At 33.0% G+C, this 26,209-nt stretch overlaps 1 protein-coding gene and 1 pseudogene across 1 annotated transcript; one reads left to right on the top strand and one right to left on the bottom strand.

Annotated features, from left to right (window-relative positions):
• Positions 1-536: 536 nt before the first annotated feature.
• On the top strand, positions 537-6,967 carry LOC120090323 (metal tolerance protein C2). The gene is made up of 10 exons (XM_039047898.1): positions 537-1,267; positions 1,375-1,483; positions 2,509-2,548; positions 3,103-3,179; positions 3,888-3,976; positions 5,095-5,164; positions 5,295-5,333; positions 5,423-5,573; positions 6,288-6,377; positions 6,532-6,967. The coding sequence occupies exons 1-10, from the start codon at positions 835-837 to the stop codon at positions 6,631-6,633; spliced, it is 1,200 nt and encodes a 399-aa protein (XP_038903826.1). The 5' UTR covers positions 537-834; the 3' UTR covers positions 6,634-6,967.
• Positions 6,968-7,122: 155 nt separating this feature from the next.
• On the bottom strand, positions 7,123-9,893 carry LOC120090322 (annotated as a pseudogene).
• Positions 9,894-26,209: the final 16,316 nt, after the last annotated feature.

The raw sequence follows: 26,209 nt of genomic DNA, 5'->3' as shown, positions 1-26,209 counted from the left end.
ATACATCCTATCTCAACCTTGTGCCCCAAACAACCCCTTAATTTTGTGTAAAGCATAATAACACACACCTATATATTTTGAGATTCTTATGTTGTTTTTCTTTTCTTTTCTTTCTTTTCCTTAATGTTGTTTTTCTATTATGACTTATAAGCAAAATATTAAATTTCAGTTGACATGTTGGTATTTCTATTATATTTCCACGTTTTCATAGGTTCGATATTGACATAAAAGGTGAATTGATATTTCCACTTTTTCATAGAAATATTCTTGAAATATAAAAGTAAGTAACAAAATGTCACTAATAATTAAATATAATATAAATAATAGACATATTAACTTGTTAAAATAAAAAATATTTTAAAGATTTTTTATTTTATAATCTTTTTAAAAATATCCATCAAAATTGCATTTTATCTATATTTTCATTGAAATTTTTTTAAGATGAAGACTTGGATATTTCCATATAGATCGATATTTTAACTTTGCTTATGAGCAGTTAAATTAACAGAAAAAAAGAAAAAGAAAAAGAAAAATTGAAGGCGCCGTGCAAAACGTTCCATTTGTACAAATAAAAGTTCTTCGTTTACTAACAAGTCTTCAGCCATCGCCATTGTCCTTTGCTTCCAACCAATTTCTGTTTTTGTTTCATTCGATTTTCTTCACTATTCCAATTCAATTTTGAAACCCAGAGATTTTCTCTATTCACTTCCAGATCTCCTACATTTTAATCCCCAAGTTTCTGCGTCGAATTTGATGGTTTTGATGGTTTTCAGGGTTTTGTTTCCATAGCTTCCAAGTTTTATGCAGGGAGAATCCAATTCCCCCTCGTAAAATATGGACAAGAGCGGATCATTCAATCACCATACTGCATCAAACGATTCCCAGAATTCCTGGAATAGAGATACCGGATTTGGCGCCAATGATCGGAGGTTCGCTTTCTCGCGTCAAGCTTCGTCTAAGCATTGGCAAGACCTGCCCCATACTCCGATTCCTATCAACTCCGACGATTCGACGAAGCCTTTGCTTTCGCGGAATATGTCGAGCATAAACATTCCGCCTGGGGGATACTTTGCTTCCGAAAGTAACAAATTCTTTAGTGTAAAGGATAATTCAGGTGATAAATTATCGGTTTTGTCACTGGCCTTTTCAATTTTAGAGAATGTGAGATCTGGGAATCGGTATATGAAGAGGCTGTTTCTGATGATTTCGCTTAATGTTCTGTATTCGACTGCCGAGTTAGCTATCGGTCTCCTTACTGGCCGTATTGGTATGGACGTCACTATCCTTCCTCTTTTAATTTTTCATCTTCCTTTATGTCAAAATTTATTCTCAGTATGTGAATAATTTGTTTTGTTTGTTTTGTCATGACTTCAGGTCTGGTTTCTGATGCATTTCATTTGACTTTTGGCTGTGGTCTTTTAACATTTTCATTGTTTGCCATTGCTGCTTCTCGGAGTAAGCCTGATCATGCTTACACCTATGGGTAAGGTTTATTTGCTCATCCCTGTTAAACCAGCTGAAGTATTTGAAGTTCTTAATTTACTTAGTTAGCTGTTACTGATTTGATTAGTTTTTACCCTACTGAACGTAGTTTCTTGGCATTTTTGAGTTCCGTGTTTTTTTTATTTTTATTTTTATTTATTATAATAAATGATTTTCAATTCTTCTCATCTTTTATAAATTTCAGTTTCATCATTTAAGTGTCAAGCATTTTTAATCAAGTCCCTGTTATCTCTCTAAACAGATATTGATTATTAGTTGAGTTAGAAACATAATTATTAGTTGAGTTAGAATCATCTATGTTTTTTAATTCAATGAGTTGCACTTGCACATACCCTCTTAAGTATTGAAAGCTATTGACCATCTCACATTGGAAAAATCAAGAGACATCACAACATTTATAAAATATGTGGGCTACTCCTCCCATTGTTAATTGGTTTTGAGATATAACCTCATCTTATCTGGGATCAGAGCTCATATAGCTGAAACAGGTATTCGGTCAAAAAAAAAAAAAAAAAATTCAATTCAAGAATGGTGAACCCAAAGAAGAACTATCTTGAGGGGGCATGTTGAGGATTTCACATTGAAAACATCAAGGGACCTCACAATGTTTATAAGATATAGGGGTTACTCCTCCCATTGCCTTTTGATTTCGTGATGAAACCACTGTACTAACTTGACTGACTTATGAGTTGTTGGGTAAGATGAAACCATGAAAAATGCAACTATACTATTAACTGCCCATCTCATTAGAACATACTAATTTTAAAACTGACATAATCGTTCTTTTTTACACATCTATTGATGTAATTGAATATGATACGTCGTGGACAAAATTATATATATATATATGAATTAATTGAAAGATAAATAGGGTGTCACAATTTGACCACATATCGATGAACTTGCAATTTTTTTGTTGTTTCGGATAGCTGACATATCTTTTTCGGTTTGCAAAATTTTATTTGATTAATAGAGATGGTTAATAGTAGTGATTTGTCTTACCAGGTACAAGAGACTGGAGGTTTTAGCTGCCTTTACTAATGCTGTAAGTATTCAAAATTTTAAACGTTTATGAATATTTACTGTTCCTGGAACTCTTCTGTTTGATGCTATCCTTTCTTGACTGATGGCTGGTTGGTTCATGTGCTTTTGATCTCTCAAGTTTATGTATTTGTATCATTCTTTAAGTCTTATTCTTATGAGGTAATAACATTATGGTTGTTTCTGTCTTATTAAGTAAGAAGTACCTCCTAAAAGAATTCTTTGCTTTCTTATGAGCTTATCAAAAAAAGTTACTTTGCTTTTCAATTATTATAACCACATATTTCAGTGGAAAAGAAGCAAGAACCTGGATTTTAAAATGGATAACACCTCTTGGAGCAGAGTGATGTTTTGCTTCGAACTTCAGTTTTAGATGCTAATTTCAATTCATGGTCTGATTTTTCTAATTTCGTAACCTCTTGAAGTGATTTGATTTAGCTGTACATTTTTTACAAATCATGTATAAGAAAATTTTGTTTCATTTAACTTTGAAAATAAAGTTCTATTTAATATTCATTTTTGCTATTTGGACATTTACTATGTTACATGTGTAGACAGCTATTTCTTCTGTTTCTGTCTTTCTCATTAGCCGTGGAAGCACTTCATGCATTTATACAAGATGAATCTGAACACAAGTAAGTAGTTCCCTAAACATTGATTTGGGGATGTACTATAACTTTGGATCTTTATTAGAATACAATCTAGAAATTTTTCCACTATAAATTCGTTGGTAGTAGTCTAATTTTCTGTTTTCAGGCTCATGCCACTTGTCGTATCTTTTCATGGTTTAGGTTCCTAGTTTTCCCCTGTGTAGCTTATATTCATTGACCTTGATGCCCCTGATTCATAGGTGTTTCCGTTATGCAAAATTTTTGAACTTTTCCTCCGATTGTAATTTTTTAGCTGGCAGGATTCATGTCCACAGGACATGACACAGACACAGTGACAGATTCTACTATGAGACAAGGTCTCAGTACAAATGTTAAACACTTTTTAAGTTTTATGGAATCATATATTTCATAAATCTATCAACTTATAATATATCGCTCTTAAGCTGATAAAAATGCCTTGCATTTTTGTTGCTTATTATGTTTGTGTTACAGTGTGTTGGTATCTTATACTCTTTGATTAAGATACCTTTAGTATATCTATCTATATGACACTCTTAGTATATCCAGGCCTTTTTGTAATTATGACCTTAGATAGTTTGTGTCATGCACCGGTTATCATCTATCCAGATTCATTGGTTTTAAAAAAAGGTGGACTTAATGAATGAGTTCTTGTGGTTATATTTTGTCATAATATGGTATTTTGTATATCTGATAATTATTTTCACCTTTCAGGCACTACTTAATTGTCTCAGCCGTAACAAATTTAATGGTCAATCTCATAGGTGTTTGGTTCTTCAGGAACTATGCTCGCATTAATCTAGGTGAATCCCCTTTTCTTATAGGTTACATCATTTGATCGTTTCATTACCTTTCAGGCTCTACTTCATTGTTTCTTGATCAAGTGATTGTTTAATTTTTATGGATAACAATTGTTTATCCTTGAATTTGGGATTTGAACACACAATCAGGAGGTAGAAATGATGGTCTGGGCGTTCATGTCAACCAGCAGACCAAGGAGGCTTTTTTACTGTTTATCCTTAAATTCAATACAGGATCGTGTTTTATATTAAAGATCTTTCACTTACTAGACTAGACTAGTCTAGATTAGGTGTAGGATATTGTATTTCTAGAAACTACAGCATATAGGTCATTGCATTCATTTTTTTTTTACATGATACAGTCATATACTCTCCCAGCCTGCCGTAAATTATATATTTCTATAATATTCATTTGTCTTTGTAAAAAAATATTTATTTAAGTGTGAATGTATTTTATGAACAAAATGTTCTCATACCTGTAATAAAACTCTAAATTAACATATTGCCTCACTTTCAAGAACGAATATTAAAAGCTAATTGTGAAGAATAAAATATCTGAGTTAAATCATGGTAAAATAATGAATTGTCTCTGTATTTATTTAAGTGTGAATGTTTGATTGTATTTTCTGAACATAATGTTTCATACTTGTAATAAAGCTCCAAATTAATGTATTGCCTCATTTTCAAGAGAAAATATTAAATGCTAATTGTGAAGAATAAACATCTATAGTAATATCGTGGTAAAATTATGAATTTTGTCTCTATGCTTTGAGGTTTGTGTTAGGTACTTAAGCACCTTGGAGAACCACACCCCAAAAGCTAGCTACTGGGTGGGAGAGCCAAGCCACTTTAAGTACCATATTGATCATCTCATTCTAACCAATGTAGGACAAAGGCATCCCATAACCTTGGTTCCTAACAGTTCGTGTCTATATAGTTCTATTTTTTTTTAAAAAAAGAAATTTTCAATACATCTTCAACATTGCCCTTAGTATTTGCTTACCCAAACCATTGAGTTCATCTGTGTCATCCAAGACGATCTTAATACTTATTGGCTTATCATTCAAGCAGTCAGGTTTGTGATTATGATGATTGTCTCATCCCTAGATCATTACTTTTAGTGTACAGAAAAGCTGAAGATATGAACTACCATTCAATTTGCTTGCATGTTCTTGCAGATTCTATCCGCAGGTAAAATATATTCCTCTCTCGTTCTTCCATTTCTACATGCATGCTTGCTCTTTTTGTAACCGTGCGTGAATATAAATCTTCTTTTAGTGGGCATGTTTATCTTTAAGCGGTTTCTTTCAATGATTCTCAGTGCAGGTCTGATACTGGCATCCTGGTTTTTGTCTCTTGGGTAAACTACCAATGCACAACTGACCCTTTTTTCCTAGTTATCTGCTTCAACACAAATCTCACTTGGGACATGTGTTTCCCCGTTTGCAGAGTACAAAATGCTGAAGTTTTGTGCTTAGGACTGGTTTCAGTTGCAGTCTTTATGATTGTCATGCCTCTCTTTAGGGCAACCAGTGGTGTTTTACTTCAAATGGCACCGCCTAGCATTCCAACTTCGGCATTAAGCAAATGTTGGAGACAGGTTTGTGCATAAGCATGCATTATGTCATGCACAATGAAAGTTATGAAATAAACTGGACCATGAGGACTTATTTGATATCTTTTTTAAATTTTTTCTTCAAAAAGTGAGTTCCATAACTTTTTTGTTCTTAAAGTAAAAGTTTCTACTCACTTTTCTTAAGATAATAAATGTTTAAACTGAACTAGAACGCATTTTGCATTGCGGGTGTCAATTTCATGAAATCTTACAAATAAAAAGTTAGGTTTACATCTTCATAAACTTTGTTTGGAACCATTTTCAAAACATAGGTATGATTTGCAAAATAGACAAACCATATGGTTGATTAGCAACTATCCCAATAAAATGGGAATGGTAAGACACATTCAAAAGAAATGAAGACTAGTCATTTAATTCTCCTAGAAAAAATGCGTTTGGTCAAATAGTATGTTTAAGACGATACCCAAATATGTAAGATGAAATAAAAAGATACAGGCTTTCCATGTGGACAGAAATTAAGTAGAAATATTATATCTTTTGATGAACGGAATCTAAGATTCTGATTGAAAAATCTGAAATGTGGGTTTTATTTTTTTGGAATAAAAAGTTTGGTATCAATTTTAAGCTTAATGTAACTAAATGGATAAAATGAAATTATGAAATCGACTATATTTGGTATCACTTGTCATCTACTCGACATGATATTGCAAGAATGTTCATATTTTTATATTTTGTCAGATTACATCTCGTGAAGACGTATTAGAAATCACTCAAGCGCGATTTTGGGAATTAGTACCTGCTCAAGTTGTTGGCTCACTCTCTCTAACGGTAGTGTTAAGGATGCTTGTATTCTGTCATTTCTAAGATTGCTATGCATTGACAGTTCATAATGCTTATTTATATGTTGTGGTGTTATCTGGTAGTTCCATTGTGTACATATGATTTTTCAGTTCTGATATTGATGAAATCACTGTTGTTACAGACAAAGAAAGGAACGGACAATCGCCAAGTGCTTGAATTTGTGCACGATATGTATCATGAATTGGGCATACAGGACTTAACAGTGCAAACTGAAGAAGCTTGAGTTGCTGCTGCTTTATATTTCTCCTTATTCTCCATATGACTAATGGTGATGATATCTGTAGGTTACCCATACTATCAATTTTTTGAACATCCACATTAGGTTTATGATATATGCCAATTATCTCCAACATGTTCCTCAGTGTCGATGATAGTTGATAATGTCTTCATTTTAAACTTCTTCCTTGTCTCTCCCCCTGCACATCCCATATCCTGCATCATTCTTATATTAACTTTTTTTCTTTTAATGTAAAGTTACTGTAGCTTTAGAGATAATTGTAGTGAAATTTTGTTGAGGATTATGAAAATTGATTTAAGGATTATGATTAGTTATTTTATTACTTTCCAACGTTACTTCTTGAATTTTTAGTTTGGTAGTCTATGGATTTATGCACTTCTTCAAATCCTAAGAAACATGCAGTCACCATGTGCGAAAGTGGGACAAATATAGGGACAAAGTATGTTGCTATTTTTACCAGGAAGAGAAATATACCTCTTGTTTATATGCGTCTACATGTACAAAATACTAGAAGAATACATTTAAATTGAATGTGGGATGTATTTCATCCAAACATGAAGACGTTTAAGAGATCCTAAGTCAAATTTATCCAGGGGTTTTTATATGAAGGTGTTAGTACTTTCATAGGTTCAATGGAAGCAACATGCAAAGCTATATGAGGAGTTTATTTATAACACTTATATTGGATAATCCTCACACGTTAGGTGATTACTTCTTATGTCATTTCTATTTTCTTGAATGAACTTCAAGAAAACAAAGGAAGAATCCTCTATCACCTCATTTGCAACCTAGACCGTAGAATCACTAGGCAACCCACTTTCTGTTTTGAAACCTCTCATCAACCATGAACTATTTGAAGCAATACAACTTTCCTTTACATATAGTAATTCTTATCTCCATTAACCTGCTACCCCTAAACTATCTAGGTGGGGATGGATTACATATTAGAAGAGTTTGGAATGCTACAGAGAAATATTCTATGGGATCCAAACACTCAATCATTGGAAGTGCGACAAAGAGGGAGAGAAGACACAGGACATGAATAGGAGGAAGAAACCTTCCATTAAAATATTATCTTACAGTAAGTTCTGTGAATAGAGTAAGCTGGCTTTCTTTCGGTAAGATGTTTGCGTCTTCTTTGATTGATAGAGGCATGGGTGGCCACACAAATGAAGGCCTCTCATTGGGTAAAATTGGTGGGTTTGCTTCCCCCTTGAGCACCTGCAAAACATTTTTCATGTTGGGCCTCTGGATGGGGTTAGGTTGACAACAAGCTAACCCTAGAATTAACAGATACTCCATTTCTCTAACGAATTGCCCTTCAATGCTCTCATCCACAGCTTCAACAATTTTCCCTCCCTTGTGAAACTCCCATGCCCAATGCGCGAGACTGCCGTCGTAGTCACCAATCTCAGATGGATTTCCAGGCCTTCTTCCACATATAACTTCTAGAATAAGAACTCCAAAGGCATATACATCTGTTTCTCTCGTAGCTCTACTAGTTAGAAAAGTCTTTGGAGCCATGTAGCCTGGTGTTCCTGCTATCTCTTGTTAAGTGATGTGTCTCTTTGGTTTGACACATCATTCGAGCTAATCCAAAATCTCCCAACTTGGCTTCAAACTTCGAGTCTAACATGATGTTGGATGACTTCATGTCTTTATGGAGGACTGTCTTCTCACATCCATTGTGAAGATAATCCAAAGCCTCAGCCACCCCATAGATTATGTTTCGTCTAGTTTCCTAGTTGGGTGGAGAGCCTATCCCGTTGATCTTACTGTAGCCAAATATCAACTTGTCCAAGCTGCCATTAGGCATGTACTTGTATATGAGCAGAAGATCTCTTTTCTCGTAGCACCATCCAGTTAGCTTTACGAGGTTTTTGTGATATAGGCTACCAAAAGTAGTAATTTCTGCAATGAACTCTTGCTTCCCTTGACGTGAGTCCTTTGAAATTCTCTTGACGGCTACCTCTTTATTCATCAAGATTCCCTTGTAAACGGTTCCAAAACCACCTTGCCCAAGCCCATTCTGAGGATCAAAATTGTCTGTTGCCTTCTTGAGTTCTCTCAATCTGAACTTTGTGCTAAAACTCCAGCTACTGTGGGCCGAATCCACTTTGGGGGTTCTTTTCCTACACTAGAATCTGTGCTGTAGAATTGCCACGATTTCACAACATTCAACTGCGTATGATTGCTCGTTGAAGCTGAGAATCCCCCGAAAATGTCGTCTGGGAGGATGGAGAGGACCAAGGGTTGAAAAATGACGAGATTTTTTAGTTGGTCCTCCATTGAGTTGGACATGGAAACATAGATAGAAATGTACTTCCCTTCATATCTGATTATCCCATAAACAGACTTGCCGGATGAAAAATTAACCTGAAGTCCAGTAATGGTTGTTGAACAATGGAATAGATACTGTTCACGTTCAAACCCACATGGTTGCTATCAATGTCATTTGGAAAGTTCTCCCTGGTGTCAAATTCGATTGCCTCTATTTGTGCCATTGACGTTCCATTCGTCGAGGCATTGATAATTCCTAGCTACTGTCCACAGCTTCTGGCGGGAGGTAAAGCATCGGCGGTGAGTATGAAGGCCATCCCTACACCACCCTCAGGCAACGTTTGCGGGCTGATGTTATTTTTGAAATTGGTGCTAAAAGAGGTGATTTTACTATTGTTTCTAAGCTTGAATGGCCTTTTGTAAACAACCCTTCCAGATTCATTGGTGATCGGAGCTCCTCGGACGTCTGGTGTGACTTGAACGGCGTTGAGGAAAATGCGAGCATTGTTACTCGGAATGAGCTTGGTCTCGTTTGACAGTGAAGAATGTGAAGTCGAAATCGAAGCAAAGTGTGGTTGATGGTGCATCCGAAGAAGATGGCAGCCAGCAGGAGAATCCTGATTGTTGCTTGACAACTGCTCATCATCTTTGTTTGTGAGTGTATCTCTCTCTCTCTCTTCCCTTCTCTTTCTTGAGAGCATGCAGAGAAAAACAATGGCATTTCACAGAGAATCCATTGAACTCTCCTTTCTAAGGTCAAACAAAGAGAGAGGATTTGTGGGGAGGGGCTGAAATTGGTGATGTTGTATGTGAAAGAAGTTTCGTTGTTTTCTTAGGCTACGAAAAAACTATCCAAAATTCCATCTCTCCACCTTTGTAATATTGAAGACATAATGAGAACAATAATCGATGTATAAATTTTCTATCCTTTATGAAGAAAAGGAATACGCATAAATTTCACGTACGCATGGAATTGTGGAGAAATTTCTCCTAGCGATAGTTTTAAAATATTAATTGGATTAGTAAATGCAGTCTATGTCTTTTAGTCAATTGACTGGCTATTTCTTATATATTTTTAGCTGCGTAAATATCAATTTATAGAGTATTCAATTTAAACCCGTACACTTTTGTATCAATTTAAATCTTAAACTTTGAGTTGTATCAATTTAAATTCTAAACAAATAATTGTATTAATTTAAACCTTAAACTTTCATAAATGTATCAACTTAACATTTATGAAAATTCAAGATTTAAATTGATATATTTATGAAAGTTTAGAGTTTAAATTGATACACCTACAAAAGTTTAGAGTTTAAATTGATACAATCTATGTGAGTTATTTTTGTTAGCTCAAAGATAAGTTTGAAGGTTCGTAGGTTGAATCTGATACTGTGGAGATTATAGAACCAGGAATCCACTGATCTCTTTAAGGCTTCAAACATTTTGGGAGTCCTATCTTTCTCTAAATTCACATATTTGTTTGTTTTTTGTTTTTTTGTTTTTTCTCTGTTTCTTCTTCCCCCTCTACCACGGAGGAAGTTGAGTTTTGTTGAGACTTTAATTTGGTATTTAATTATAAATTTGAAAACAATAAATTAAACAAAAATAGAGTTGTTTTCATGTTAATATTTTGAACTTGATTGCTATTATTACAACTGTCCCATATATTTATAAACTATGAAACTAGTTATAGTTATCCCACTCAATATTATATCAAATACAAATTATTATTAATTAATTTATGAATTTGTTTCACCATTTATGTCAAAATTTTATATGCCTATTATTTTGTTTCATATATATATATATATATATATAATGGATATTTTAATTTTAAAAAATCAATTGACAATATACTATGAAATAATATATTTATTAGTGCTTTTATCTTTTTTCAATATAATGAATTTTAAACTATCAAATTTAAAATCTAGATATAATGAAAATATGCAAATATTTTAAAATTTGCACGATTTAAATCATAGAATTCGAACATAATATTAATCTAGATTACCTATTAAAACATATTCACTGAAGTTGAATTTGAAAACATATAATACAATCTACATTTTCTATCAAAATAAAACATAATTTTCTCTCATGGATATCCTCAGCGGCCGGTGAAGATTTATTGTGTACCTAATGGGTGTGTTTGGCCTTTAGGAATTGGGACCTCCACTCTTTGTTTTACCCAAAGAGTTTGTGGGTTCCACTACTAACAAACATCAATTTTATATTATATCAACTCTTTACCGTGTGCGTTCAAGAGTTTACAACTTACTAGACTTCATAACTCTAGTTCACTATTCCACTCTTTGTCCCAAATACCCTTGACTTTCAACAGATCTTTTCAAAGAGAAAAAGATCTACTTGACAATCTAATGTGATAAAATAGACCAACAAAAACAACCCAATTAGAATTTGTGTAGATTGACTTGAGAAAAAAATGTTTTTCAGAAAACTCATTTTTGTTTAAACACTTTTGCCAAAAATTGTTGAAAATATATTTCAAAAACTATTTTGAGTGATTGCCAAATACTTCAATTTTTACCAAAAAATGACTTATTTTTTTAAACTAAACACTTGAAAATGTATTCTAATCACACTCTTAACATAAGAATTCAGGCATCTAATCACTCGTCAAAGAGTATATGACTTTGACTAATTGAGCTTGACACTCCAATTAGCATATGAGTCATTTGAACTTTTTTTTGGTCCATGCTTCAAGGGCTTTTTGTTTAGTAACAAATGACATTATGGAGACTTAATCTCCAATTTAAAAAATTGTAGTATTTATAGATTACTATTGAGTTACGCTTACTTTGACAATGATTCAAGGATTTTGAAAGTTGAATACACACAACTAGTAAGTTTAAGATATTGGTTTTAGATGCTTATAAGATATTGGTTTTAGATGTTTATATATGTTATATTGTTCGAGTTTATATAATTCCTAGGATTTAATAAGTTTATAGTTCAGGATGAATGAATTTACTTACAAAACGTCATTTGATTTGAATAGTTTTTTGTTCAATAATATATGGAGTGAAATTTTTTGATCTTTTAATCGATGATATATGCTTTATGCCAATTTATCAATACTCATGTTGGTAACTTAATAGCTACCATAGGCATATATTAACTCAACTCATTCGTCATTTGCTAAACAACTCAGGATTTTTCTAAGTCATTTTTCTCAAACAAATTGATTCCTATTTCATTTCTTGTTAATTTTGTTAATTCTTTTTGTAAATATAACATAACCTCATGGTCACTGTCATAAGACTTTTTATTTTATGTAGAAAAAATGAAATAGACAATTTCATAGAAACACCATGGCAATGCTAGTGTTTAATTCCAAAATTTTCAAAGATTTGGACAGATTGAATGAAATTGATGTCAAGATGATGAAATCGAATTATAATATAAGATTCTTCTAATGGTTGACTAGTTAATTTATTTTTCTTGGTATTTCCAAATATAATTTCAAATAAAATGTAGTGATTGTATATATAAAAAAACATATCTATAGCGATGGTAAAATTACGACAAAGAACTAAAAATGAGAGATCAGGTTTTGAGACTAATTTCTATTTGGTATCTAAATTTTAAAATGTTACATTTTTACCCTTAATTTTTGAGTTTAATTTCTATTTGATTGTTATGTTTCAAAATATTATATTTTTGCTTGTGGGTTTGGAGTTTTGTTTCCACTTAATGTCTAGGTTTTTAGATTTTAAACTTTTATCATTGATTTTATTTTAAATAAATGTTCACTTAGCATCTTTGGTGTTAATATCTATTAACTAACTTCGTTCGGCTACCGCTTAATTACAATTATATTGGATTTCACTATTTTTTTTTATCATTGCTAAAAATAATATAAAATTTTTACATCATAATTATTCTACATTAATTAATTTAAAATTAATGGCAAAAACCAAAAGTGAACATTAGTAAAAACTTGGGGATAAATGCATAAAATATTGAACTCTAGGGAACAACTAAAAAATAAGAACTCTAATTCAAGAGTAAAAATGTAAACTCTACTATTTTAAAAGGCTATATGGGGAGAATTTTTTTCTCCCCATTTTGCCCTTTATTTTTTTGTTAAATGCCAATTATAACCTTCCCATTAAGTATGTGTGTTTTTTTCTTTTAGATTTTTATTTTCAACAAATTAGGCCTAAGAGACATCACATGGGTGGAGGAGAGACGATAACAATATGAAGAGTGGAGAGAGAAGAGAGTGAAAAAGTAACTTAAAGTAGAAATTATATTCACACCATTTTATAATTAATAACAATTTTCTTTGTATTTTTTAGGAACCGTTTGTTTCGTGGGCATCTTAGATTCCCATGAAGTTGGTATCTCGATTACCGTGTTTGTTTTACAATATTATGAGATGCCTCGACATTTGAAGATTCTCGGGTATCCTAGGATGTCCGGACAAAGGGCATTTAGAGAGTTTTGGATGTCCTTCTAAAACATGAGTTTTCCAGATTTTCGAGTTGAGGGTATCCCCATTTTACATTTTGTCCTTCCTTTTTATTTTATTTTTACACATATATATTAATCTTCACTTGCATTATATAATTAAAATAAATACTGTCAACATTGTATATCATATATTTTTAGTTATATTGTAATTCTTATTACTTTTAGCAATATATTCAAATTTATATTTGTTTTATAAAAAAGTCTAACATTTTAGTTTGTTGAGTCAAATAACATATAAAAGTAATTTAAATTGTATTAATTTTAAAAGAAATTTAAATTGATAAAAACAAATATATTATATAAGTTCAAATTAAATCAAATTAATTATAAATTAATAAATAGACGTAAGGACATTCTTGGAACTTTATGTAAATTTAAGATATTTTCGAGTAGAGATCCTACAAAACAAACACATTTATCCAAATATTCTCAGATATCTGCAAAAATACTCATACAAAACAAACATAGTAATCTAAAGATGCCAGATATCTATAATTTCTAATATCTATAATTCTGAGTATCTAAGATTCAGGTTATCTATATTCCCAAAAAAAAAAAAAAAAACAAACAAACGACCCCTAGAGTTTTTGTTGATATTTTTAACTTTTCTTTCCCAATTTTATACTTTTCAGACAAATACAATTACTGAACAAAAATGTATAATTTTCTGTTGTGAATAAGTAATTTAATTTTAACTTCACATAATAACTAAATATTTTTTTAAATAAATAATAATCACACATTTGCATCTACCATTGAATCCTCCTGATGTATCTCTTTAATAAAAACTAAAATTCAAATATACACATCACTTACAAATAGTATGCAACCCTTCACATAATAATTAAATACCTTTAAAAGAATAAATACAAGTTTTTCTATTTTCTTGACCCATCTCTATTTTAAGAATGTCATGATAGAAATAAGTATAGAATGATAATTGAAGTTTTCTTTAATGAAAACATTAATCATGCCACAGTGAAACCTAGATAATACATAAACTTATTTTCTTCGACGAAAATGTATGATTGTTATCTTTATATTTAAATTGATTTATTATTATCTATTAACCCTTATATTTGAGAGAAAAAATTAGACATGCATAATATCTTGAAATTTAAATTTTGATGTAATATTGATTATTATATTTATTTCCAACACTACAAAATATTTAGGTTATTCTTAAATTTAAATTCTAATTATGTCGGAAATTTATTTTTATTTTTTTATTTTTTAAAATATTTTTTTAAGGAGAGGAGTGAGATAAATTACAAAAAGCAAAAATAAAACAAGAATTGGATCGGTAGATAAGAAATGGAAGTGGTTTTGAATGAAGAAAATTGGAGAAGAGCGGATGTGAAAGTAAAGAACAAGGTTCAGGAGAGAGTGTTATTAACAATGACGATTATTTTGGATTTAGAAATGTAGCAGTTGAATTCAATCAAAGAGCGACAACACTTTTTAATTTTCAATTTGTAGAAAATTATATAAAGTGTATTCCTTTTCAACCATAACAAAGATTTACATATTTGTATTATTTTAGAATTAAAATGTTGAGCATGTAGTTTTCGTTAGTACTTGAAGTTTTATATTATTAGTTTCAATTAGATCTTTGATTAGATTTCTATAGTTTCAACTTTATCAGAATCTTATATATCTTATTTATTTGTTTGAACAAAAAATTTTACCTGTTTTTCATGTATTTGAATTTAACATGTTTATTCATTGTGTTAAGAGAACTACCCATGAAAACTATCACAATGAGCAGCAAGATCAAATTTGATAGATTCCAAAAATCTGAAACAAAGGTATTAGTATCATATATATTATAACCTTAAATTACACATACATGCCAACGAAACCAGTATTCATCAAAGATATTATTCTTGAGTTAGTTGATGATCTATATTATTATTCCATCATCTTTTAATTTCATGTACAAGATTACAGTTTATACTACTCCTATAAAAAGTATATTGATTCAAAATTTATGTCACCCCAAAAAAATTTATGTTCGTTTTGTATGTCTGTGGGGATCTTGATGCAAGTGTTGTTGAGTAGATCAGTGCAATTTGGAGCAAGAACAAACTCAATCTAAAGCAGAAATGACATTCTGTACTAGAGCATAATGGGAGAACGTTGCAACGCTTCCCTTTACACTATAGTACAGAAGGCTAGCGTTGCAACTCTCCAGCCGAGCGTTGCTACGTAGAAGCTTTCCAGACTAGTGTCACAATGTTCCAACTGTGCGTTGCAATGCTGGAGCAATTTCTAGACTAGCGTTGTAACACTCTGAGCATCAGACGTGCGTGTTTCAGATGGTTGGAGGTCGTGGGTTTGAGTCCTGAGGCAGTTTTAGAGCAACTTTTTTTTTTTTTATTTTCCTTTATTAATGTAATTTAATTGTTTTTTGATTAATTAAATTAATATAAATATTATATTAATTTGATTAATTTTTAAGAGTGCTAATTTAGTCCAATTTTGCTGATTATTTTATTTTACATATGATGTATGGTCAATTTTATATGTTGCATAATGTATGTCATATAGTTTTTTAAAATCCTACCATAGGACAAACTTATCATGCATCATATTTAATATAATTATTATATCATATGGCTGCATGGGATTATAAGCATGCCCATGCCCATGCATCATATTGAATATGAATGTTATATTATATGATTGCTAGTTGAATGATAGATGTGTTTTAGTTTCATTAGTTTATAATATAAGTGTTATATTATATAATGAAAATGGGATTGCATTGAGCATGACATTGCTTAGTAAATATAATTGTTATATTTAATTAATGTCATTAGATACATGATTATAGGTTTTAATTATTTCAATAATTTATAAGTGTTATAAATTTGATGATTAGAAATAAAATCTATAATCAAGAGTTGCATGTAAACATAGATTTCAATTAATTTTAAATGGTTTAAAATTAATTTCACCTAGACCTATGTTAAAATATTTATAATATGATTAGAAATAGATTAATCTTTTATTTTCTTTTTAATATGATTAAATCAGAAATAATAAAAGATTAAATTTATAAAATAATTGTGTATAAGGGATCTTTGTCTAAGGAAGGTTCTATCTAAGGCTGAGATAATTAAGCTAATGGAAACATAATACCTTTACCTAGGAACCAACCTAGAAGGTGAATTAGACAAGTATTTTATAAGCATGCAATACATGATTTAGTTTATTAAAGTGTTTAATGAACAAAATCATATATTGTTAAACTATACATATAAGAGTTATATTAGGCCAATTTAACAATGGACTTAGATAAATTATTAGCAGGATTTATCTAAGTAACAAACCCTAGGTTTAAAACACTTAGTGGAGGAAAATGATGTATATGATATGTCAATTTCCTTTCATGTTCTCTCTAAAAGTTCACACCGTGAGATCTATGCTCGGCCTTGTAGCACCGCTTGCTTGTGTCCCCCTTCGGAAGGTGTTTGCATAGGTCAATACCAAGGTGAATAGAGAAATTGTTTATAATAAGTGGGAGAGGGGCGTCTGTCAACACATCCCATAGTCTCTTTCATTAGTTTGTTGTGAAGTTTCATGCTCGGCTTCGTGATACTTTTGCTTGTGTTCCCCTTCGAAAAGTGTTTGCATGAAATTGATCGAAAACTCCATAAATAGATAGAATTTCTTTAGTTTTTGCCCCAATCGATTTTTTTTCCTTCAATTGGTTCATGAGAGTGGAACTCTAGGATCTAAATGAAGGGTTACACTTACAAGAAATTTAAGCAAGTTAATAATTTCTTGACTGAACAATGACGACTAATAATTATAAGAATAAGAGTTATTCTGGTGTAATGGTTGGTTGAAAATGTCTTAATTTAGTGAAGGGATAATTGACTACCATTAGTGGCTTTTATTCTAACTTACTAATGCATCATTTCAAAATTAGATGTCACATATGGTACATTAATTTTTTTACTAAATTTGATTGGTTTTTGATAACGGGCAGAAATGCACGTTATTACAGTGCTAAGTTATTAAACAATGAAGGTTTGCATTTCTAAAACATATAAAATTGCATCCAAAAAGCATTAAGTTCATAATATTGTGATTGTATGCGTCCATCGCATGGAAATAGTTAACTTTTGTATTTTTGTGCAGAATATGCGTTGACACAAGGCGTAAAATACAATCACAAGAAATCAACGGTCGAACGCAGCATTACCGCAAGACTTTGCGGTGATTTGTGCTCGCAAATATCTGCTCAAGAATGATTTTCGCATAGAGCCGGCACAACTTAGTGGGCGCATCTAGGTGAAAAGCATAATAAATCACGATGGGATAAAAAGCTGATGACGGTCGATTCCGAATTAAGTTGACAAGCCGCTAACGAACTACTGTAGCAAGTACACTCAACTTTTCGATGACAAATATTCGGCGTATCATACAGAGAATTAATGTCATCCCATTAGTGCAATCATAAGAGAGAACAAGCCTTTCACCCCGAAGCTCTATAAATACGAAAGGCAACCTTCAGAGAAGGGGTTCGGTTCATCGAGTTCGGATAGTTAGATAATTTTCCTTAGATAGAATAGCCTTGTTCATAATTTTCTTTTTCACTTAGAAGGCAGAGCGAGAGAAGGGAAGAGACACCGAAATATCGCTTTGGTCAGCTCGAGCGAGAACCCAAAGGTGTGGAAAAGCAGAGAGAGGGCCGACTCTCGCGAGAGCGAGACTATCTTTTGAATAGAGTAGAGAAGAATAATGTAAAAGCCTTGGGAAGTAAGAGATTGCTACTAGGCTCTTTATTCTCATTTCGCATTGTTATTTTGTATTTCAACTCTATATCTATAAAATGGAACTTGCTTATCTACATCTATTCACTCTCTTAAAAGCACGCATGAGTAGCTAAACTTATCGAATGGGTTGAGAAGAACTAAGCTAACATGACCTAGGATCTTCATTGCATGCGATCATCTTGTCTTATGCTGCACCTAACATCCCTTTAGAGCTATTCGAGAGAGAGTCTAAAGAAAGAACCTGAGACTTGAGAGAGCTAGGTTAGAATCTAGACTCGAGAGAGCGAGATTAGATCTGCATAAGCGAGAGATAAGGACTTAGAGATAAGCTCTGTTTGCCAACATGCATTGCATGTATCCTAGAGATAGGTTATGATATTATGTGGTCGCCTTATTTATGTGTGTGTCATTTGTCATCGCATAAATAAGAATAGAGGCTTATGTGTAGGTCCTATAGACTTTATCACATATATCGCATGCGTTCTAGAACTAGAAGCCGTAGAATTTGCGTTAAGAGATGATTTGCTATTGTATGTGTGTTGCATGATCGCATAACATGAACACAATCCTAGGAAGTGTTAGCTGAACCCTTCTCAACCCGTTCCCCTGCATATCCATCGCATCTTCTGTATTATCAACTCTTTTCGTAACTCTGCCGCATACATTTATTTTATACCACAAACAACCTAAAAACAACACTTTAATTTATTGGTTACTACAAGGTCTTCTTAAAAATTATCACCACATACTATTTTCTTTAGTCCCTGAGTTTGACCCTGGACTTGCCAAGAAACTCAGTAGGGTTTATACTTGGATTCTGCTGAGAAAAATTGTTGCACAACGCATTCCCATCACCATAGTTCATTCCATTATTTCATCACATAAAATAACGCATCAGTTTTTAATGGGTAATGCATATAACTAATATAAATTATTTGTATGGTTCCATCAAACTTTAATGTGACTAGCGCTATAATCAATCTTTTAAGTGTTGATAAGCTAACTGGTGATAATTACACTAGTTGGAAAAACACAATCAATACTGTGCTAATTGTCAATGACTTAAGATTTGTCTTGCTTGAGGAGTACCCTCAGACCCCAGCTCAAAATGGAGCTCGAAATGTTCGAGATGCATACGAGAGATGGGTAAAGAAAAATGAGAAGGCCCGTGTATACATTCTTGTCAACTTGACTGAAGTCTTGGCAAAAAAGCATGAATCCATGGTCACTGCACGCAGGATTATGGATTCACTACGAGAGATATTTGGACAACGTTCTCATAGATGAAGCATGGCGCTATGAAGTTCATTTTTAATGCCCGTATGAAAGACGAAACATCTATCAGAGAACATATTCTGAACATGATGGTCCATTTTAATGTGGTTGAAATGAATGGGGTCGTCTTCAATGAGGTCAGTCAAGTTAGCTTTATTCTGGAGACTCTGCCAGAGAGTTTTCTTCAGTTCCGTAGTAATGCTATTATGAACAAGCTAGAGTACAACCTAACCACCCTTCTGAAGGAAGTCTGAAACTAGAGAACCAGTGAGCGGAAGCGGATCGTTCCAAACCCCATTGTGAAAGAACACATACATTTACAATCAAACAGAAATAGTTATGCATTAAAGAATAAATTACAGCATGCTTCAAAATTAAAAACAAGGGATCGAGGAAATAATACCTTTGAACAGTCATTTCTTCACGTATTTCCCTTGATCGGTCACGAACGCAATGAACAGAACGAACGCAAGGTGCATTTGGAAGATCCTCGATCACTAGCGAGTACAACTTGATCCTCGATCCTCGAATGGAAACTTGACACCACCACAAGATTACCTTGGTATTCTTGGTGTGAGAATCTAGGAGTTGTGGGCTATGTATGAATTTGGATAGAGGGATGGAGGAATGGAAGAGGAAACAATTGAGTAGACGATCGAGTATTAGATAGAAGGAAGAAGTCTATAGACTTGATATTTGATCATGTAGTAGAAGGCACTCTCGTATAATGAATTCGATGCGATCGTTTTCTCTCTTGAAATTTTCTAATAACTTGATGCGTGAAGCGTGGATGGATTAATGAAAACTATTTTTCATCTTTATCCCATAATTTCCATAAACCGTGAATAACCACCCACGAAGTCGGTTATTTGGAGAAAAAGAAAATTAATTATCTCATAATTAATAAATTATAAATAAATCCAATAACTAACTTATCATATTATATTTATAACCTATACTTTTAATATTGTATCATATACAACATATAAACCATAGTTCTTTTCTCTTTTTATGGAATTTAATATAAATCATATTTATATTAATTCCTCCAATCAAGTAATGTATCAAATACATCAAATCAATTATATCATATATAATTGAATTAATTTAATTATATCATATATAATCAAATTCCCTCTTGTTATTAAATACAACATATAATCAAACTCTTTAATCATGATATCCACCATTCGTTAACTGCTGGACACTCCAGTAAAGACTAACAACTGCACTCTTTGCACTACAAATATATTTATTTGTCCATTGGATATAACCAATCAATAGTATGATGACCTTTCACAAATCGCTCTTAAGTATAGTTGGGCCAAATTGCCGTTTTGCCCCTGTAGTTACATCTAACTCCTTGAGTACCACTGATTTCTCTAATGAACAATATATCATAGTCCCACTATGACTATACCCTTCTCAAGCCAAGAAAAGGCATGACACCACATTGTTCAAGCTTCGGAATCAGCCCTTAAAGGAGAAATTTATCTACTTACCCCTGCATGGAGGAAGAAGTAAATTCCGTCTTGTGTAATTGAGTTCCCAGCTCCCCAATCAGATGAATCCCCAAAGTGGTAGGTTTGAGTCGGAGATCTAACCACTTGCACCCATGCAAATCAAATGACTGCCCTAATAGGTAGGAGTTCACAACTCACTCAGGATTAAGGTCATGTTACCTATGGTCATCCTAGTGAAATGAAAATCTCAATTATGAACGACGTTATATAACGAGACTAAACATTTCGTGGTCTGGTCTTATACGAACTTCTTTTTTATAGAACATCCCCGCTCGCATGTCTAATATACGAATGATCAGGATCAGATTATTTGTAGCACTTTACAACATTTGTAAAACCTACAAAGCAGACCACGCTCGTAGTGTCACCAAGATAAGGTATCCCTCCTTTATCCATATACTACAGACCATTTAGGTTATCACTTAAAGCATGATCCACTTGTATGTCTCCACATACTTACTTAAGTTACAATGATAACCATGGATCTTAGTTTATTGGTTTATGGTTAATGCAACTAAAATATCTCATATTTCATAGACTGAAGTGAATAAAATATTTCATATTATAAATCACAAAGTGTTTGTTCATACATGTGTTTACAAACTATAGGACCCTATGAGATTTAGGGCATCAACCCCAACACCTTCTTAATGAACTACAAACTTACCAATCCTTGATGAAAGTCAAGGAATAGAAGGAAGAGGTAATGTTGTCACTTCCTCCAGGAAGTTCTTTAGAGGTTCTACCTTTGGAACTAAGTATGTGAATTCCTTATTTTGCACTAAAAAATGGAAGAAGAAGAAGAGAGGTCAAGGAAATAAAACTAACCCTACTATGGCCCAGACGGGCCAGACGGGCAAGAAGGCCAAGGTTGCCAAGGGAAAATGTTTCCACTGCAACCAAGAGGGTCATTAAAAACAGAATTGTCTCAAGTATTTATTGGAGAAAAAGAAGGCCAAACAAGGTAAATATGATTTACTGATTCTGGAAGCATATTTAATGGAAAAAAATGATTCAGCCTGGGTTATTGATTCAGGGCCATTAATCATGTTTGTTCTACTTTTCAGTGAATTAGTTCCTGGTAGCAACTCAAAACTAGTGAGATGAGGATGCAGGTTGGAACAGAGCAAGTCATCTCAGCAGTTGCAATGGGAGGCATGAAACTACTCTTTTAGAAATCCTTTATTTTTATTAAACAATGTTTATGTGGTTTCAGGTTTGAAATGGAACCTAATTTATGTAAAAGCTTTACTTGAACAAAATTATACTATTTATTTTCTTGTAATTAAAGCGTTTATTTATAATAATGATGTAAATATTTGTTCTGTAATCCTAGAGAGTAGTTTATATGTGCTAAGGTCGTCAGCATAAAATACGCTGTTAAATACTGAAATGTTCAGAACTGCAACAACTTAGCTTAAAAGATAAAAGGTTTCTCCTAAGGAAAATAGCCATATCTGGCAACTAAGATTAGGTCACATAAATCTCAATAGAATTGAGAAGTTAGTGAAGAGTGGACTTCTAAGTGAGTTAGAAGAAGACTTTTTACCAGTATGTGAGTCATGCCTTGAATGCAAAATGACAAAAAGACCTTTTACTGGAAAAGGTCTTAGAGCCTAAGAACCCTTGGAACTTGTACATTCAGACCTTTGTAGTCCTATGAATGTTAAGGAAAGAGGAGGATTTGAATACAAGAGGAGGATTTGAATACTTCATCTCTTTTATAGATGATTATTCAAGATATAGATATGTTTAACTAATGCAACATAAATCTGAAGCTCTTGAAAAGTTCAAAGAGTATAAGGCAGAGGTTGAGAATTCATTAGGTAAACTATTAAAACACTTCGATTAGATCGAGGTGAAAAGTATATGAATTTAAGATTTCAAGACTATATGATGGTGTTAAGGTTGATGTCCTAAATCTCATAGTCTTGTAGTTTGTAATTGTATTTGCACAAACTTATTTTTATCTTATAAAATAAGTTGTTTTTTTTATCTAACATTTAGTTGCATTAACCAAAAACCAATAAACTATGACCCAAGGTTGTCTGATGTAACTTATACATGTATGTGGAGACATATAGGTGGATCATGTTTAAGTGATAACCTGAACGGTTTGTAGTAGATGGATAAGGCTGGGTACCTTATCTTGGTGACACTATGGATACAACCTGCTTTGTAGTTGTTACAATTATTGTACAAATGATCTGATTCTGATCATTCATGTGGAGACATGTGAGCGGTGGTATTCTATATAAAGAGTGTATAAGGCCGGATCATGAAATGAATAGTCTCTCTTTATTATACCGTTGTTAAAAAAGACTTACATTTCACCAGGATGACCATAGTTGAGTTAACCTGAATCTTGAGTGAGTTATGAACTCCTATCTATGATGGTGATCCTTTGATTTTTACGGGTGAGAGTGGCCAGATTCACCATTCAATAAGCCTACCATTTTGAGGATTCGTCTGCTTAAGGAGTTGGGAACACAACTACACAAGAAGGAATTTACTCCTTGCCTATTGTGAGGATAAGTAGATAAATTGCTCCCTTAAGGGCTGATTCTGGGGCTTGAACAATGTGGCACCACACCCTCCCCTGGCCTGAGAGGGGTTCAGTTATAGTTGGACTATAACTAATTATTCATTAGAGGTATCAATAGTACTTTAGGAGCTATGTATTTGAGCAATTTGTGAAGGGTCAATGCACTGTTGATTGGTTATATCTAATGGACATAGAAATATATTTATAGTGCGAAGAGTACAATTGTCGGTCTTTAGTGAAGTGACCGAAATTTAACGAAGGTAGATTAATTTAATTAAAGAGATTAATTAATTAATCAAGTATCATTAGAGTTTCAATATATAGGTCTATAAGGTCCCCTTGTTAGCTCAATAAGGATTAATGAGAATTAAATTAATTTTAGATTAATTTGAATTATTTTTGAATTAATTAAAGAGAATTAATTATATAAAATATAATTAATATAATGTATATGATACATTATAATATAAAATTTTAGTGAGACAAATAATTATATAAGATATTAATTATATAAGATACCTTCTCTATGTCCTTTAGTATCGAGCTGCTCAGATACCTTCTCTATGTTGAGATTGGTGTCCTAATTCTCCCGGAATCTTGTTGTTTTGTAAAGATACACATTGTTTAATGAATAAAATAAGTGTTATTTAATTCTGGCTTTTACTTATATCCAATAAACAAAGCTCCTTAGTTGTCTTATGTGAACTTAAGCATGTATATGTGATATACATGTGGATCATGCCTTAAGTGATAACCTAAATAGGCCTGTAGTATAAGGATTAAGGTGGGATACCTGATCCTGGTGACACTACGGATATGACCCACTTTGTAGAGGTTTGCAAGTGTTGTAAACTACTACAGATGGTAGATCCTAACCATTTATGTGGAGACGTGTGAGCGGGGGTGTCCTATACAAAGAGTTTTTATAAGACTTGGACTAGAGACTTGCATCTCACCTAAACGACCATAGGTGACACGACCTCAATCCTGAGTGTTTTGGGAACTCCTGCCTTTGAGGGCGGTCCTTTGATTAGTATGGGTGAGAGTGGCCAGATTGCCAACTCAACATGCTTACCTTTTTGAGGACTTGTCTAATCTGGGAGTTGGGAACTCAATCCACAAGATGGAATTCATTTCTTTCCCGAAGCAGGGATAAGTTGAGAGATTTCTCCCTTAAGGGCTGATTCCGGGGCTTGAACATAGTGCCCACAGCTTCTCTTTGGAAGAGAAGACTTAGTCATAGTAGGACTATGACTTATGTTCATTAGAGGGATTAGTGTACTTAAGGAGACAGATGTAACTACAGGGGCATAACGATTATTGGCCCAACTATACTTACGAGCGACCTGTGAAAGGTTATCGCATTGCTAATTGGTTAAGATGGACACATAATATATCTATGGTAAAGAGAGTTCAGCTGACAGTCTTTAGTGGAGTGCCTGGCAGTTAACGGATGGTGGATCCTGTGACTAAAGAGTTTAGTCAGTTATTCACATACTGTTGGAGCTTCGAGCTACAGGTCCACGGTCCCCTTGATAGCTCAATGGATTCAGTTGAGGATCAGTTCTTGGTGTTGATTTGAAATGTTCAAATTGACAAAAGGTATTTTGATTATATATGATATAATCAGTGTAATGTATGAGATACATCTAGTGGAGGATTGATGTAAATAAGATTTACATTAAGTACCATGGAATAGAAAAAGAACTATGGTTTATATGTTTCATGAGATGAAATATTAAAACTATAGGTCATAAATATATTATGATAAGTTAGTTATCATTTATATTTATAATAATATTAATATTGGATAATTAATTTTTTTTTCTTTAATAACCAATTGAGTGAGTGGTTATTGGTGATTCATGGTAACCATGAGATAAAAGGAAAATGGTTTTCCTAATTTTAGCAAGTTTTCTTAAAATTTTTGGATATTTATCTCTTGGAAAAAAGGATCTCACAGAGTTTACAAGTAAATATAGATTTACTAAATGACAGCTTGGGCTAGCTAAACGATCGTGCAGTGGCGAGCTAAACGATCGTACAGTATTTAGTATACGATCGCATAGCTTTTTCTAGACGATCGCTTGCCCAAAGTAAACGATCGTGTAGTATCTGTAGGCGATAGATCGAGCTAAACGATTGCATAGCTTTTGCTAGACGATCACATAGCTTTAGCTAAACGATTAGGCATCGATTTATACGATAGGTCTCCGCCATCTCCCACTTGCCCAGTTGTGTACATGATCAATGTTTCCTCATTCCAATTCCAAACAGAGCCCACCCTCTGGATTCTCACACCGAGAATACCAAGGTAGCCTTGTAGGTGGTGTCATACTCAACTCGACACCGTCGAGGTGCTGTGGAGGCCATTCGTGCTTTTGCTGAGGAGTTCGTGGCCGAGGCGATCGTTGAGGACGAGCGCGAAATGTTTGTGTTGTGTTGCAGTCGTGTAGATCGAGCCTTCGAGGTTGCAATGACTCTTATTTTATTCATAACAATGTGTATAGTTTACAAACTACGAGACTCCGGGAGAATTAGAACACCAATCTCAACAATCTCCCACTTGTCCTAATGCCTTGGGAGACTAATGTACAAAACATGACAAAGACAAGTACAATATACAATAAACTAAGTCATACACTATACCC

This window comes from Benincasa hispida, chromosome 11 (genome assembly GCF_009727055.1).
Source record: "Benincasa hispida cultivar B227 chromosome 11, ASM972705v1, whole genome shotgun sequence".
NCBI lineage: Eukaryota > Viridiplantae > Streptophyta > Magnoliopsida > Cucurbitales > Cucurbitaceae > Benincasa > Benincasa hispida.
This window is presented reverse-complemented; position numbering and strand designations above follow the sequence as displayed.

Coding starts and splice junctions, on each gene's coding strand:
- LOC120090323 (XM_039047898.1), top strand. CDS start 835: ATGGACAAGAGCGGATCATTCAATCACCATACTGCATCAAACGATTCC. Junction 3,977..5,094: donor CTATGCTCGCATTAATCTAG/GTGAATCCCCTT, acceptor CATTACTTTTAG/TGTACAGAAAAGCTGAAGAT. Junction 5,574..6,287: donor TAAGCAAATGTTGGAGACAG/GTTTGTGCATAA, acceptor ATATTTTGTCAG/ATTACATCTCGTGAAGACGT.